Source organism: Peromyscus maniculatus, chromosome 18 (genome assembly GCF_049852395.1).
Source record: "Peromyscus maniculatus bairdii isolate BWxNUB_F1_BW_parent chromosome 18, HU_Pman_BW_mat_3.1, whole genome shotgun sequence".
Taxonomy (NCBI): Eukaryota; Metazoa; Chordata; class Mammalia; order Rodentia; family Cricetidae; genus Peromyscus; species Peromyscus maniculatus.
The window spans coordinates 45,453,867-45,471,555 of NC_134869.1; the positions used below are offsets into that span (position 1 = coordinate 45,453,867).

Below are 17,689 nucleotides of genomic sequence, written 5' to 3' on the forward strand. Positions count from 1 at the left end.
GGCTCAGCAGTTAAGAGCACTTACTGGTCTTGCAGAGACCTGGGTTTGGTTCCTCCAGCACTCACATTTGATGGCACTAGCTCTAAGGAATCTGATTGCCTCTATGGCCTTTACACACACACACATACACACACACACACACACACCAGATAATCAGGCCTTTGGGAAGGAAAAATCACCCTAGTCCAAGAATTTGAGACTTCCATCTCAAAAAAAAAAGTAATGCAAAACAAAAGTGAAAAACAAATCAGTCTGTGTGAAATGTTGGAGCCCTAATTATTATATTACATGCAAACCAATCTATCTTGATCACTAAACTTCACTTTCTCAGCATTCAGAACAAAGAGATAGTAAGGATAAAACCGTATTGTGTCAATCACTTGTCTGCCTCAGGTCCCGTCAGCAGTATCCTGGTGAATAACTACGGCAGCCGGCCAGTGGTGATAGTTGGAGGGTTGTTATGCTGTACCGGAATGATCTTGGCTTCCTTCAGTAACAGCGTGATACAACTTTATCTCACGGTTGGCTTTATCGGAGGTAAGTCAGGTTCTCTTCTCATCGGGACAGTTTGAAAAGGGTGAGGAAGATACAAATTCTTCATGGTTTGTTTCAGTTTGTTTTTAGAAAACAAGTCTATTCTGGGGCCTTTTTATCTGATGCATTAAAATACTGCTTGCAGTAGGGCTACACGTTTCATTTTAAGACGTGGTTTTTAAAGGTTATCGTTTGGCCACGTGTCATCCTACAGATATGGGAACAGGAGAAGCCTTGGTTGTTTTTGACTTGGTCACTTTTTAATTGTTGAGTCTTGTGAATACCTCCTAGTACAACGACTTCACTTATAAAACACATTTTTATTCCGGCCTAGAGTATTTGACTTACCACTAATGATAAGTTAAATATGCTGTCAAACACATATTTGGGGATAGCGGTGATTTAACACCCACGGTAAAATTACTGCCAGCTCTGCTTTGATGAGTGACAGAGAGAGCTCATTAGTCTCTAATCTAGGTTTCCCTTCCTGAAATGACCTGCTTATGAGCACTCACACAAACCCGGCATCTGACATGGCTGTGCCTCATGAGAGAGTCCTTTTCACTAACCCGACCTAAACTGTATATTTGAAGAGCACCACTTTTATTTTCCTTGTCAATAAATTTTATTTAAAAATCTACATTCCATGTTTAAAAAAAAATGGCCAATAAGGCTAAATTAACATTCTTGTCTCGTTTTTTGAGTTGAGATCCATCTCAATTTATACGTGTAAACCATTTGTTGAAGAGAACAGGTAGGTTTACAGGCTACTGTGCAGCAGACATCCTAGTTCAAGCTTATAAAGCCAGCACTAGGAAAACTGAGGCAAGAGAGTCTGAGTCCAGTGTTAGTTTGAGCTGTACGGTGAGTTCAGGACCCACCTGGGCTACATACTGAGAACAATAAAAACAAAGATCTATAATAATAATGATAATAAATGTCTGTGTTTGTAACCACTCTGTGTCACTCTGACTTTTTATACAGCAAAACACTTTTTTTTTTTGATTGTTTAAACATCAAATCTAAGTACTACATATTGAAGCTAAGCATTGCTGTTGTGGAGAGAGTATCTGTGTTTCCTTTATAAACACATCCTGACTATCTTCTGTCTCACCAGAGAAGAGAAAGAGGCTAGAGTACAGGGGCCATGGTTTTGATGTTCCTATACTAGAAAATTCCTATACAGTAACATCATTGCTATTCCAACACAATTTCGTGTGTTTGGGTCTTGGTGACACTGCTGTCTCTAGAATGAACCAGTGTATATCACTTACCTTGACATAACATCTAAAGGCAAAAAGTCCTCCTCTTTGTTCAGGGAGAAAATGAATAAAGATAAAAGAAAACCAATACGTAGGTTTTTAATTCAGCTTCCTCTGCTTACAAGCTACCTGCCCATAAACTGATGAGCATCGGTCTAATGATTCCCAGTCTGCATATCTCAGTGGTGTGTTTAAGGGAACGCATGAGGAGTTGCAGCCTGTTTTCCCTAAATTGTAGCTTTGGTTTCTTCCATGGCTTTTAGAGAACTTATTTCAGAAAAATGTCATCAAGGGTTGGAGTATTTGTACTTAGTGTTGCATATCCCAGAAGTTGAGTACTTAAACACTAAGCAACATGGCTTCAATTCATCCAAATTAGCAGGCTAAAGAATTTTTACCTTAATAGTCCTTTACATATAGAATAGTACCAACGCTATTGTAGGAAAAGAGATAGTTTACATAAATCAGTTTATATGCTTTTCAAAGAACTGGTCATCTATACTGCTGAATAGTATCATGTCTGGGTGATCTGCAAGAAGTAATTTGTCTCTCAAAGGTGGAACTAGCACTGTTAAGCATATTATGGTGGGAACTTGGCCCCAAAGAATCAACTAAAACTCCCTAAAATAAAATATATTCCAAAATTTTTTACTCAGCCCATTTGTAGATCTCTAGATACTAAATTTAGAATGTGATTGATGTGGAATGAAATAATGGAATAAATTTATTTCTCTGTTTTATTATTACATGGTGTTGAAAGGAATATTTATGAGAAGATAGAAGATTGTTAAAAATTGTGACTTTTTTAGTCTGTCCATAATTTTACTGCAATAGCAGAGTACCCTCATTTTTAAATCTCACTAGAAACAAATCTAGCCTATTTGTTTGCATAGAAGTATGCATGAGAAGGAAGGGGTTAATTTATCTGTGGGATTATATTATTCTGATTAAGAATTCATAATTTTATATGAATTGTTATAGCCTATTTTATGGTATTTCTTTCATACCTCAGTAGTTCCCAGTCTTATTTCTGGCTTTAAAACAAAGGACTCTGAAAACATTCTTAATGTTTAGTTATGAAAACCAATTTAGTTTTTTTTGTTCAATTATATTTCCATTTGTAATCCTCAAAGATTGGGATTCACAGCTGCATATCTGATTGCCTTATTCTCCATAGTGAACGTTTTGAGGAATTTATTTGGTGAGTGATATAATGCGTTTGTATTATCTATTGTTTTTGGTTTTGTGTTTCAGGTTTAGGATTAGCGTTCAACCTGCAACCAGCCTTAACAATAATCGGAAAGTACTTCTACAGGAGGCGCCCCATGGCGAATGGCTTGGCCATGGCTGGAAGTCCTGTTTTCTTAAGCACACTGGCCCCTTTCAATCAGTACCTATTTAACAATTATGGCTGGAAGGGAAGCTTCCTGATTTTGGGAGGCATATTTTTGCACTCCTGTGTGGCTGGGGCCCTCATGAGACCGGTCCAGAAAACCCCACGTAAGTCGAAGTCTAAAAGTAAGGTTGGTTCAAGACATGATGCAAATATGAAGAAAGTCAGCAAGATGTCAACAGCAGAACAGATTAATAGGTTTTTAGATTTCAGCCTTTTTAAGCATAGAGGATTTTTGATCTACCTATCTGGAAATGTCATTATGTTTCTAGGGTTTTTTGCCCCTATTATATTCTTGGCTCCATATGCTAAAGACAAAGGAGTGGACGAATATAACTCAGCTTTATTGTTGTCTGTGATGGCTTTTGTTGATATGTTTGCTCGACCTTGTGGAGGATTAATAGCCAACTCCAGGTTAATCCGCCCACGAATCCAGTATTTCTTCAGCTTTGCGATCGTGTTCACTGGCATAGTCCATCTCCTCTGCCCCCTGGCAGATACCTACGCAGCCTTGGTGGTCTACGCTATATTCTTTGGCTATGGATTTGGAAGTGTTAGCAGTGTTCTCTTTGAAACTCTCATGGACCTGGTTGGACCTGCCAGATTTTCCAGTGCTGTGGGACTCGCCACAATTGTGGAATGTTGTCCTGTTCTTCTCGGCCCTCCTCTTGCTGGTAAGCATATTTCTCATCAAGGATAGCAAAATGAATAGCATAAATATATATGAAGAAGTATGTTCTTTGCACTGATTAATATGCTTTGAATAATTCTAGTTGCATAAAAGACAGGAGGGATTTTACACTTGAAATTGTCATAATTGGTTGTTGTAACCCAAAATTTAGAACCCTGGACTTAACAAAAGTCATGAACTTAAATTAGATTGATGGTTAGTATAACTTTAGGATTTTTATATACATCAATTATTTTATGACTTTTTAAGGCTCTATCACAAGCTATTTTTGCTGAACAGAGTCATGTTTCACACAAAAGTAAGCAGAAATATAAAATAATATCCTATAAGGATTAGAATCTGTATTTTTATGAGAATACATTAGCTATGTTGATTTTGAGTTTTTACCTAAGGTATACTTTCATATCATTGACACAGAATATGCAAGAATGAAGGAAAATGCATTCAAGTTCAGTTTTTTGAGTAAATAATATCTGTTACATATTCATAAGTGACAAAGATGACATGTAGACTTTTAAGATGTTCAATGGTTTCTAAGTTGGCTATAGAAGTGTCTATTCTAAAATTCTGCTGAAGGAATCAAGTACATGTAGGTACCACCATGTCAAGAGGTTGAGAAAAAGGCTTGATATTTGTCTTTTTATGAAAGAAAGAAAGAAAAGAAAGAGAGAAAGAAAAAAAGAAAAGAAAGAAAGAAACATAGCCCAGTGGTGGTAGTGTACACCTTTAATCCCAGCACTCAGGAGGCAGAGGCAGGAGGATCTCTAAGTTCAAGGACATCCTGGTCTACAGACTGAGTTCTAGGAGAGCCAGGGCTACATAGAGAAATGCCGTCTTGAAAATAAATCAAAAAGAAAAAAAAGAGAAAAAGAGAGAGGAAGGGAGGGAGGAATGGAGGGAGGGAAGAAGGGAAGGAGGGAGAAAGGAATGAAGGAAGACTGAAAGAGAGAGAGAGGGAGAGAAAAAAGGACAGAGAAGACAAAGGGTAAGAAAAAGGATAAAATCCTTATTATAAAAATATTATGTTTTGTTGATTTTCCTATGGATTGTTTTGTGGCTTCCTTTTGAAATATGTTTGAGAGTACTCCTGGAAGGAAACTATGATAGACAGTTGTGCAATTTAAACTTAAAATATAAAGGCAAATGGCAAATGCATTACATGCATGATTTAATTTAAAATCTTCTTTAGTGTTAGATTTTAAATGTTTTTGATGATGGTGATGGTGGTGACACTAATGGTTATTTGTGGTATAATCTCTAACAGTCCTAGTATATGCATAATGAATACTGAGCTCATTCATTTAGGTTCTTGGTCTGCCTGCCTGCCTGGTGCTCAGAGCCATGCTGATAAAATTTTTCACACATCTTTAGTCAGTTGTTAAACTGTTTTCTTTAGAACATGAAGCTCCTGTGAAGATGGGAAATTCATTATCAATTTTTTTCAGTCTTAATGCTATCACTGAAATTCCATCTTCCACTTTTTCCTGATTAGAAAGAGATCCAAGTCATTGTCAGACCTTAGTGGTGTGGCTGGCACCTCCATTAGTAAGAAGCATGAATGTCTTAGATGGTAGGGCTTTCAATGCAATGCCACATTGTCAACAACACAGTTGTGAAAAGAGCGATGATCATTAGGTCTTAGTTTTATCAATCGGCTTATTTTATTGCATAAAAAAATTGCACAGCATGTCTAACTTTCCATGCTTACAGAATCAATTTCATGAATCTTGGAGCTTATGAGTTAGCGATAATAATCTATAAATAGGAAAAAGTTATGTGTGACTATCATTGACAGAATTAAAATAAATGTTAAATCAAGCAAAAGAGACACTAAGTGAGCTCTAGGGATTGAAATCAAAGAGACGAATTTGGCCACTCCTGCCTCTGCTGAGAAACTCCATGAACTAAATAACATCACTATTATTCTTACATGAAATTAATTATTGCATACATATCATATGCCATACTACACCTTTTGGAGGGCAGTGAAAAATAGGGAGTGTGTGGCATTTTGTCTATCTATTTGATGAACTATTTCATTACTCTACAAACAGCCGGTGGTTTGTTTCCCTGGAAAGCACACCTTATTTCTTGATGCTCAACTTGTTCAAACTTTTAAAAAATATGCTAAGGTGGCAGTCCAAAGTGATATTTGTTGATGAGGCCACGGCCGCTATATTTGTATGTTTATAAGTATACTAACCACTGCACTAACAGACCCCTTTCACAGAAGTTGAGGAAGAAACCATGAATGCGTAATGCTTACTAAGATAAACCCACTGAACCCTGATTGGTGCATTACAATTGTTTCTAAATTAAACCAGAGAAATTTTCTCAAATGGGTCAATATTTCAAGTAGCTCAATTTAACACTAACTATATTGTAGTCAAATTGCCAGAGACTCTGACTAAACTGATGCACTTGGAGGTCTACATCACAGTTACCTGGGGTAGAAGTAATAAGTAATGAGAATCCTCAACATTAACGTTTGTCCTTAGGAGTTATTAAGAATGTAATGCTTTCATGAGAAAAAAGGAAAACTAAATGTGAGCTGGGGGAAAAAAAGGTGCTGTAAAGTCAGCTAACCTTCAGCTTTAGTGGCAATAGTTCTAATCAAATGGGACCAAATAGATCCTTCCAGGCTAGTTTACAGATTCAATAAAACCAGGAAGGTGTTTGACCTCCAAAGTGGCATAACACCTGTGGAAAAGTTTGAGTAAGAACATCCTGCACCCTGGTTAAGAGGGTGAGCTATGATGGTCCTCTTTTAAAAGTCCACAGTCTGGGGAGTAGAAAGATGGCCCAACAGTTAAAAGTACTTGCTGCTCTTCCAGAGGACCAGAATTCAGTTCCCAGCACCCACCTTAGGGAGCTCACAATGGCCTGTAACTCCCTCTCTATGGTAGCCATCTCTCTCTTTTGGCTTCAAAGGGATACACACAAATGCATGTGCATAAACACACACACACACACACACACACACACACACACACACACACACACACACAGAAACACACACACACACAGAAACACATACACATATATGAAAGATAAGTTTTAAAGAAAGGAAAGAAAGCAACCAGGCCTTATTTTGATAACTATAGCAATGAATTTTTTTTTTTAAAGAGTATAGTCCACAGGGGCATTGGCCATGTAATCATGGTCAGATTGGTTCCTAGTCCTGATAAGGGAGATTAGCACAGATAAATGATCAGCCATTAGTGAACCACACAGAAGGCCATTGGGTCTTCCAAAATAATGTACAATTTTCATTATAAAAGTAACAAAGAAACATGGGAAAAATGAAGTGATCTCAAAGTGTCTGATGGAAAGTAGTAGTTAAATATATATGAAGCCACATGCCTGTATAAAAAAAATACATGTCTCCTATTCCTATTTATCAATATACAAACTCATGTGTGCCTAATTTATCTTGATGATACATTTTCTTGGCAGAAATAGTTTTCAATACATGTGATGTGCTGGTAAGGCAATTCTGTGGATAATTGTTCACACCTTTATTGAGCATCATCTACAGTATTTTCTGTGTTGGAGTGGGATTTGATGCTAGTTTAAATAAGAGAAGTACAGTTTGTCTGAGGAGTTTCTTGCCGTTGTATTGTCATTTTATCGGGCTCCCTTAAAGGAGGTTCTTTTATCTCGTAGGTAAATTGGTCGATAAAACCAAAGACTACAAATACATGTATATAGCCAGTGGGGCAATCGTGGTACTGTCGGGCATCTGGCTCTTCATCGGCAACGCCATAAACTATAGACTTCTTGCTAAGGAGAAGAAGAGAGAAAAAGCAAGGAAGAAGAAGTCCACCACCTACCCGTCCAGAGAGTCGGAGGCTTTGAGCAAGTCGAAAGAGGATGCTGTGGCTGTCCAAGTTTCAACCGCAAACACTCCTCCCTCAGACAGAGAAAGGGAAAGTAATATTTAACACGAGTCTCGTCTCAAATCAGTGTTTATGAATTTACTGATGAGTTTCTTTGTGTCTTTCAAAGTGTTGGAAAAGATTTTTAGCTAGAACAAAGGATCGCAGCAGACAATGATGAAACTGAGATTTTTGAGATCATGCATACAGAAATTCCATGCAGTGGCCTATTTGCATACCTGACTTGGGGAGTTGTCAGGAAAAAGAAGAATTTTTAAATCTTTCACTGACGTTTACTTTTAACTGTAGGATGAAATCTGCACCCCAGGCTCCTGGCTTACTTTAGCATATGTTGAATTCTATACAACGTCTCTCTTCAAAGTTCATTTTTTTTATTTGACATTGTTATGAAGTAAATTGGGGACAATTATATCTCTTTTCACACACAAAGAATCACATATATATCCACACAAACACTGAGCATCTGGAGACCATAAAGAAATAAATGAATTTGAAAAAAAAATTATTATAGTCATTTTTAAGTAAAAGAAAAAACTTGAGGGAGACAATGGTAATGTGTTTTATTTCCGTGCAGTTTTACAGTATGGATTAAAATAACAGTATATGTTGAAAATCAAGATGCTATTAACTCAAAAAAGTAAGTAACTTCTACAACAAGAAAGAAGAAATGTTTGTAAAGTAAGTTTGGCTAAAAAAAAAAAAGACCCCTTTGCACAATTACTTCTGTACACTCATGCTTAATCTGTGCAGTTTCTTTAAAAGGTTGTGATTAGTGCCTAGTGCTAGATAAGAGAATAACTCCCCAAGTAATTTCTCAAATTCTTAGCTAATACATGAGTTGAATGAAAATCTTAATGACATTGAACAATCAGGTGAATCCTATTGATTTAAAAAGCATCTTAACTCATAATGTACAACTTAATGGTGACTTTTTTAAACCAGGGCTCAATTCAGATTCAATGTTGTGCTGCAATATCCAAGCCAAATAAACTAGAATCCTAACTGACACTTTCATGTAGACCAGGTTCTATTTTTTTCCCCAACCAAAGTAGTGATACAAGCTCAGTCTTATGAATAATTCATAGGCAGAGAGCTGACAAGAGTAGGGGCCATTATTGAGCCCACTAATATCTTCTAATTCTTTACTAAAGTTAAAAACCAGAAACACCTAGGACTTGAATTCAGTCCTTGAAGATCTCTCATGGTAGAATAGAGGGTGAGGAAGCACTTGAAAATTCTGCCCTCTACTGATTTAAACTACCTGCTGCCTAAGCAGAGAACCAGGAAATTGGGGTGTGGGGGTGGGGGCGACACGTCTAGAAGTACAAGCTGTGGGGACTTGTAGGTATATAGTTTATAACACAGTGATGACATGTGGAAGGATTGTTGCTCAGGTTAATTTAGCATGTTCTCATTTTCCTACATAAAAGTACCTGGGATTCAGAATCATTCTTAAGACACTTTGGCAGATCTGTGATTTCATTACATATAAATATCAACTGAAATTAAATATTCATGTATGTCTCTTTTAATTTTATGATGACTAGAGAGAACTCAGTGGTCTATTACTAAGTGATGCCACTCTAACAATGTCCTTGTCTTTCATTCTTTGCAGTAGAGGTGGGTGCTACTCTTACTCCTTAGGAGACTCTACCTAGACCCTGTACTTTTACTACATTGACATTAAAGGTTTGACTCTGTCATAAAATGTATACACTGCTTCAAACATGTGGTTCATATGTTCACATTTAGGGATTTGGTGTTCCTTCATTTAACGTTTGCTTTTTTGAATATGGAAATATTTCCAACTTTCAGTTATTTAATAAAAACAAGATGTGCCAATATCCTAGGGAAATGAATCAGGACAACATGTGACACCATATGACTTACAATGTCTTTTCTTTCTTTCTTTCTTCTTTCTTTCTTTCTTTCTTTCTTTCTTTCTTTCTTTCTTTCTTTCTTTCTTTCTTTCTTTCTTTCCTTCTTTCTTTTTTTCTTTCTTTTTTCCTTCCTTCCTTCCTTCCTTCCTTCCTTCCTTCCTTCCTTCCTTCCTTCCTTCCTTCCTTCCTTCCTTTCTTCTTTCTTTCTTTTTGCAGCATCTTTCCTTTAACTTGGTTCCACTACATCTTGAGTCAGCTCCTTTGACAGGATTATCCCTTTCATACTCACTTCTGTGGTCCTAAGTCATTCTAGTCCATCATAAACACTTCCAAAAAGAATGTCTTGCACTCTTTGAAAATACCTTTTTAAACTAATATACATATCAGACAGCAGAAGGAGAGGAACAATAAGGCAGTGACCATGAGATTTTCGGGCAAACCCGTGTGCTCTGACTACCTGCTCATGGAGATGCAGTGGGTGGGCTCTAGTGCCTTTCTTTCTCCTTGGGAAGAGGTTTAGTTACGTCAATTGCTGGTGAATCAAATCAAAACCAAATTACATTTCCTTTGCCGCTTCTCAGTTGCCTTAATTCACTTCATTTCTAATGGTTATTGCATTGATTTTTTAATGGAGTGGAAGGATTGCAAAGCACATGACCTGGTACGTAGCATCATGCCAGAAACATGGCATTATAAGTATGTATATCTATCACAGACGTGCTCTAAATTAAGCCATAATTCACCCGAATCAGTAACAAAACCATTGTAGAAATAAATCTACTTGCTTGCTCTTCCCAGTCCATTGCACCCATTGAAGCACTTGTTGCTTTAATTAAGTCTTTCAAAGACTGAGGAAAGACTATTGGCCCAAAGCTTTTGTTCCTACTGTCTGCAACTTTTAGGGCTGAATACATTCCTATCACAAAGGAACAACAAAGTTTAGATGTCCAAGATAAGACTAAAGCCATATCATTAAAATCCCCACTAAAACCTAATTATCACAAAATTATGCAAAAGGAACTAGAGTACTCCTAATTTCTGATCATTAGCTGGTTTACATATTTTGCCATTTGCAAGTTGAGCACTTCTCATTTATTGGTATTTAACCTTAACTATTTCTTCATTGTCCATAGAGAGATAAATAGGTATGGATTTGTTCTTACCTGGTCTTCTCTCTAGATCCTTTTTTGAAGAGGCAATGGGCTAGGCAGTAATATGTATCACATTGAAGACATGATGTTTTCTCATTATAAATTCATGATTCGTAGAGCTCCCCTTTTTGGTCTGTGTTCTAACCACCTTCACTTCAATGGGCACATGCTCGACCTGGGTACCAGAAAATAAGTAGAACAATTCAATTTGGTATGTTCAAAATATTCTGTAAAGACGTAATTGTCTACTTACTTGCTTCCAGCCCTACAACATGACAATCAAGAACATAGAAAAGTATAAATAGAATTTTATACAGATGTTATAAATAGCTGAAATCACATTTTATCCAAAGATGCCTTATAAAGAATAAACATATATAGACTATTTCCAATCTTCAATAAAATAAATTATCCTAAATATTTGTCTTAATTTAATGGGAGAATACAAAGTGAAGAAGAAGCTAAGGGATTTGTGACATTTATTTTGCCTACATAATGCCTTTTAATATTAAAACCAAAGCCATACTAGGAGTCATTACCTTGATATAATAATAACACACACACACACACACACACACACACACACACACACACACACACACACACACACACACACGTAAGCTCAGGAAATTACCCTAGAGTTAAAAATACTATATTGTCAAACCAAAATTTAAATTTAGGTTTACCTAAAAGCAGAAAGAGTTCTCAGTGAATTCACTCAGTTTACAAATACAGTTAATAGTATCAAAAGCAAGTAAAAAGATAAATGCAAAAAAGCAAACTTTATAGGGAAATGAGACCTAACTGCAATCTGTATGATGATTTACTATAGATTCATTAGCAGCTGAATTTTCTATAAGGAAAACATAATTTCCAATTGTCTACTTCCCTTATCAAATTATCTCAAGTAAAGGTAATAATCATAATAGCTAAAAGTGCTTTAATGAAACATTTTCTCATATAAATGATGGCTTACTTACATGACATAGGTGTCATATATTTTCCCTGAAGATGGAGTAAAAGAAAATGTTCTTTATTACACATAAGCTATTCCTATATTTGTTCCAACCTGTGATGTAAACTGTAAAAATTACTGACTGCAGAACATTAACAATTGAATTTTAGTGATGATCCCATTTATAGGATTACCCCCAAGAACCAAGAAACACTTAGGAGATTAGAGAGATTAAAGTAATTCAGTTCATTAATACAATGTCTACTGATTTTCATTATTTGCAAAAACATTTCCTAAATGGTTACTTTTCAACTTCCCCTGAGCAGGCTCCTTGTTCACTTGTCTCACGGGGAACATGACTATTTCTGCTTTTGTCATCTCTGGCTAGAGTGTTGAAGCTCTTATGCATCCCTCCTTGTTTGAGGAGATCAATCTTAATGGAGTTTTCCTCATGACGTCAACTGTGGATGATGTCATCCGTGGATGACATCATGTGTGGATGAACTCCTATGTGGAAGGCCTCAGCTGTGATGCAGAGGGTCTGATTCATTTGTGCAACATAAAAGTATGCCCACCCCCCCCGAAGTACTACCTATACTTAACAACTACTCATCTTCACAAATAGGAAAAGCCCTCCTCCATCTAGGGTTGAGCATTTCTGAGATTGGAAAGGTGTTTGTGGCTTAGAAGACTTCTTTCAAGTGTGGATTTTTCTGTGGGTAAGATAAATACATAATTGAGTCTGATTTGGCAGAACCTAGCAAAACAAATCATTCTGTCGTTGGCACTTGCCTTCTGGAATTTTCCCAATATTTTTGAAAGTGTCTGAGACCTTCAAGAAGTCAACTCAGCAGTGGCACCCCACTATTTTGTCGATACAGTAGTAGCACAGTGGTATCCACAACTGTTTGTGATTCCAAAGGTCATTCATATTTTTTTTAAGCCTTGAGTGTAATCCTATCAATTTTACAAATTTGACTTCCGTGCATCCATATACCTCCACATGTTTGAGAACACAGGTAAAAAGCCAAGAGACACACATGTCAGAAGCTCCCATGTAATAATACAAGTGGTCTTTGTCGACACACTTAAATGAACAATGGACTGAGGCCATCGTTTTTACCGTTCAAACTTAGTCTTGTTTGCTTTGAGTGTTCATATTCAGTCGACTTTGAATCTTCACACAGTATTATATGGTTAGACGTCCTCTCTGTGCTTTCTTTGCTTTCATACCTTGGTGGACAGAGCCTTAGAAACTTGTGGTAATGAGCATTATGAATGATGTTTTTACAAGTCTCTACATTGAGCAAAATTAACATTGACATTGAACAAAATCACCCCTATTCCAGTCCCAGCAGTTTTCTGTTCCTACCACCATCCTCTGCCACTTAATTTTTTTACTTTTTAAACTAATTTCCTCTTTTCATAATGTTTGGATAAACGTCTTTAAGATTTTTGTCCTCCTCTTCTGGACATTTCCCACATAGAATATTCATCAGTGGTGGTGGTTCAATGATGCTGTCATTGTTCTCATGGTCTTTTGTTTTCTAGTCTTCATAGAGAATTTGTTAATAAGGTGATCAGCATTCAGCAGTAATAAAGAAGGCCAGTGTATCGCAAATTTATTAACATCACAGTGCCTAAATTTTCCCTACACACAAAACAGGCATTTGTTTCTCTGATTTTAATTTGAAGGACAAAATAAGTCATGGATGAAATCAGCTTTATATGCAAAACAAGCCCTGAATGAGTGACCAGTGGGGTATGGTAAAGTAGGAAGCATTTTTTTTCAGAAAGATTTTTATCTCACTAAATTCAGCGTGAAATTTCAAAACATTTGGCAATGATGTTTGTTCTGTAGTTTTGTTGTTTGCAATTTCATTTTTACTTTTATATGCATCTAATAATGCTTTTGATAGATCTACTTTATACACAACACGTTTGTTAAAATAGACTGCAGGTTCCGATGGCCTTTGCTTTCTACCACCTGCATTGTATTGACTGAAGTCTGAACAATTCTAGACTTCTGGCATAGGAGCTGCCAATTGAAATGCTGATTTTGAAACATTGAATGCAATTGTAATTTGACTTGTGACACAGTTTTTCTGGGCACACACAAATATCAAAGTTATGTTTAATTGATTGATTGCATTGTCTTGCCCCTCTAAGCTATTTCTTGTTAGTTGTCCCCCACTTTGCGGTACTAGAACAGAGCAGATTAAAACATCTGCTTAGGTGTATCCCAGTGCTCGGGGTAAGAGCAGGATTAAAGATAGGGCCCATCTTTTGACTTCCAAAACATTTTTTATTTCTATTCACAAGATAAGCCCTGCTGTCAGCAATGATGACCTTATAGAATTAATAAAATATTTTCCCTAGAAACATACTTAATAATTCTTCATATTCAATATAAATATATTTCTTCGATCCTACTTTGCAAAGTCAAGTTTACAAACAATTTGAAGAATATCTACTGATTGCCACAGTAGAGAGTTCTGGATTTGTCACAGATAGTGACTAATATGCTACTAAATTTTGCACAATATATGATATTATAGTAGTATCAAAGTCATTCTAGAGATACCAGTATTATGCTAATAGAAATTTATAAGTTTTCCTTTATAGCCCTTTTTGCCTAGACCTAGACCTTATTTTAAAAGAAACATTCGATTGTTTCCTAAGTAACTGCCATCATTTAAATTAAGGGCATCACTCATACAATGTTGTAAGAAGCTGAAGATATGTTAAGGAAAGTACTAGCATGAGTTCTACCAGGCAAAACTAGAAACTTAACAGGATGCTCACAACAATGTAATTAAAACTTTAATGTCAGAGAACACCGTTTACCTCTCTTCTGCCTGCATTTCTAGACTTGCCCTTTTTTTCATACCCATCCAGAAAGCAACAACAAAATCCCAAAATCATCCATAATGAGATAAGTCTCAGGAAGACGGGTGGCGACTGTTTGGAATTCATTTTTGCAAAGTTCAAAAACAGTATTCTGCACTAGATAGTGTTTGCCTCAGTCATTGGGGACATCTGCCATAGGGTCCACTGTAGTAAAAGTGTTGATAAACCAACACGGCCCAGGAGATTATCGAGTGCATATGAGAGACCTTCACACCTCCCCAGGCAGGTGTGTGGGGGTTGTACTCAGCCAGACGGATGCCATGTAACCAACTGCCAACATTGTGATGGGGAACAGCCTCGGTAACTGCAGCATTACCTATCCTGGTCATGATAAAGTCAATTATCATAATTTAGTCAGCAGTGTTGTAGCATCATTTCTATGTTGGAGGTGAAATTAGCAGGATCTTTCCAAATAGTCATTAAAACTGTCACTTGACTTGAAGAGTTCTTGTATAATGTGTTAATGAATTATTTTCTAAGTTGAAAAATTCTCCATTTGTGAAGGAAATTTTGAAAAATTGTTACAGCTTCTATGCTTTGGATAAATGTTTTCTTATCATAGTTTTAAATCGGAGCTAAGGTTGTTGAGGGGAAAAGTTAGACATAACTTGTTATTAATAAGACATATATAAAGTATACTATAACCACACTTTTTGAAAAAAATCCTGAAGAGATTGGGCATCAGAGTTAATCTGTAAAATTATAAATTATGCTGTAAGCTCTACTTCTAAGATTTCCAAGTGCAACATAATGTGTTTTGTTCTCTATGTATCTTGATGACCACTGAGCAAACCACCACATGATCACATAAATATGGGTATTCCCAGCTGTGCATAGCAGCACTTGCTTTTGATCCCAGCTCTCAGGAGGCAGAGCCAGGTGAATCTCTATGAGTTTGAAGACAGCCTGGTCTACAGAGCGTGATCCAGCTATATTCCCTATGATAGTGAAGTAAAGATTAAGGTAGCCTTGCTTGACACCTAAGAGGATTCAGTCAATTCTTTCTACGTGAGCTAGGTCATGGCCATACCTGCCTCACCTTTTGAAAGTAAAGTATAAAATAATCAGTATGGATGCTTGTCAAAGTTTAGAAATATAAGATGATAAATTGCTCTTCTGTTGCCTTCCTCAAGTGACTATACTTTGAGTCAATCTTTGTGTATATTTCTGGAAATGTTTGTAGATATAGCAATCCCTAATTAAGGAAATAAACGTATAAAAGTGACTCCCAAATGAAAGATAACTGGTGTCTTCATAGAAATTCATATTTTATTTTAGTTAAATATTATGTAGCTTTATTTAAATCAAGAATACATTGTTTGGGTGATGAGCTCATTTTTAAGAGAACTTTCCTGAGTACTAGAGTCTTGCCCTGATGTGGTGTCATATGGGCATAAAGGTTTCAGAAAAGGACCTGGTAGAATTTCTCTGTTTCGCTGTTTAACAGGTTTGAAAGAAATGTCTAATTCTTCTGTGAGAATGTGTTTTGCTTGCTGTTTCAAATATATTTCCAAGGTAGACTAAGAAATCCTTGTAGACAAGGATGCTTCTAGAATAACAACATTTATGCCCGGCATAGGGCCAAGCATAGAATAATTCCTCATGGAAATGAATGAATGGAATGGATAGACCTAGATTGTCAAGAGTCCCACAGTATTCTATGATGTGGCCTGAGGGGGATTTTCTGACTAGTTTCAAACAATAAGATGGGAAACGCCTTGGAGTCTTTTGCCTACTCAAAATTGATAGTCTGTCTTGAGGGATTCATTTTCATTTCCTTAGTCCAACTGTCTATGCAAGTATTGAGACATGCAACAGGTAAACTTGTTGGTATTTATCAATTAGTTTTATTTTCTTTATAAGGTCATAAATGCTCTATTTAGGCTTCCTGGAAATATTGACAATCATTTTAATTACTAAAGGTGCTACTTATTTTCCTACATTGACCTTGATCATGAATGCTTCTGTCGGCTGAATTTTGTGTTTTCTTTTTTTTTTAGGGGTGGGAAGAGGTGCAATAAAATTAGATTATCTTTTTGTGTGAATTATGCAACTTAGGAAAGTCTGTATCTATTTGTACTCTATTGTTACTGTATTTTAATTATTACTGCTCATAAATTTTATTGCAGGTATGTGCTATTTATTAGAAATTACATCCGTATATATTTCTATAGTATGTAAGAACAACCTGTATTGCTCCTTAAAGTTAAAATTAATGTTCATGTTGAATTTTTGAAATGAAACCTGTAACTGCTTTTTCTCAAGAACCATTAAATGCTATGCTATTCTATGCTGATCAAAACAATGTCCAACTCCAGCCCACATGTAAGGACACTCTTTTGTCTGGATGTATATAACTGATCATTGGCAATGGAAAGATTAATGTCAACATGAAAAAATACAAACCATTTCTGATGGCTGAAAAGACTGTGTACAGTTTGTTTTTCATACGACTTGTTTGAATGGATTCACACAGAGTGAGCATAAATATTTCAAAAGATTATTGTCTGCGCTGTAGAAGCTCTTTCCCTTGACTTGACTTTACAATGATCTCTATCTTTTGAACACTTTTAGAATAGTAGCAATATTAAGAGGAAAAGAATAAGATGTCCCACATACTACTGACCCATACACTTCCCAAGACCCCTTAAGTAGTATCAACCCCCACCAGAATGGGATCTACATTAGCAAACCTTCACTAACATTTTTACCTAAATCCCTTAGTTTATGGGCAAGAATTCACCCTCAGTATTGAGCATTCTAGAATTTTGAACAAAATAGTGTGTGGATATATCGTCTTTTTGATGACTTTTTTTGTGGAAGACATGAACAAGCACATAAGACACCATAAGAAACCAAAGAAATGATTCTGCCCATATTTAGCCAGATGCACCAATAAGTTAAACCTAGGTGCTTAATGGGAACATTTGTGAATGATTTTTTTATGGGAGTGTGGATGGAAGCTTGTCTGTTCACGTGTTTGTGACTTTATAACAGTTGATGCATCTATTTCT

General features: G+C 36.3%; 1 protein-coding gene across 10 annotated transcripts in view; it reads left to right on the forward strand.

The window, feature by feature from the left end:
- The window catches only part of Slc16a7 (solute carrier family 16 member 7), a 162,524-nt gene extending 145,424 nt beyond the window's left edge, over nt 1-17,100 (forward strand). For all 10 annotated transcript variants that reach the window (XM_076554148.1, XM_076554145.1, XM_015992221.3 and 7 more), the window contains 3 exons: nt 394-537; nt 3,051-3,863; nt 7,547-17,100. In XM_076554148.1, the coding sequence (XP_076410263.1) occupies nt 394-537; nt 3,051-3,863; nt 7,547-7,824 (1,235 nt within the window). In that variant the 3' untranslated portion in view covers nt 7,825-17,100. The remainder of the gene's footprint in view (nt 1-393; nt 538-3,050; nt 3,864-7,546) is intronic.
- Nucleotides 17,101-17,689: the final 589 nt, after the last annotated feature.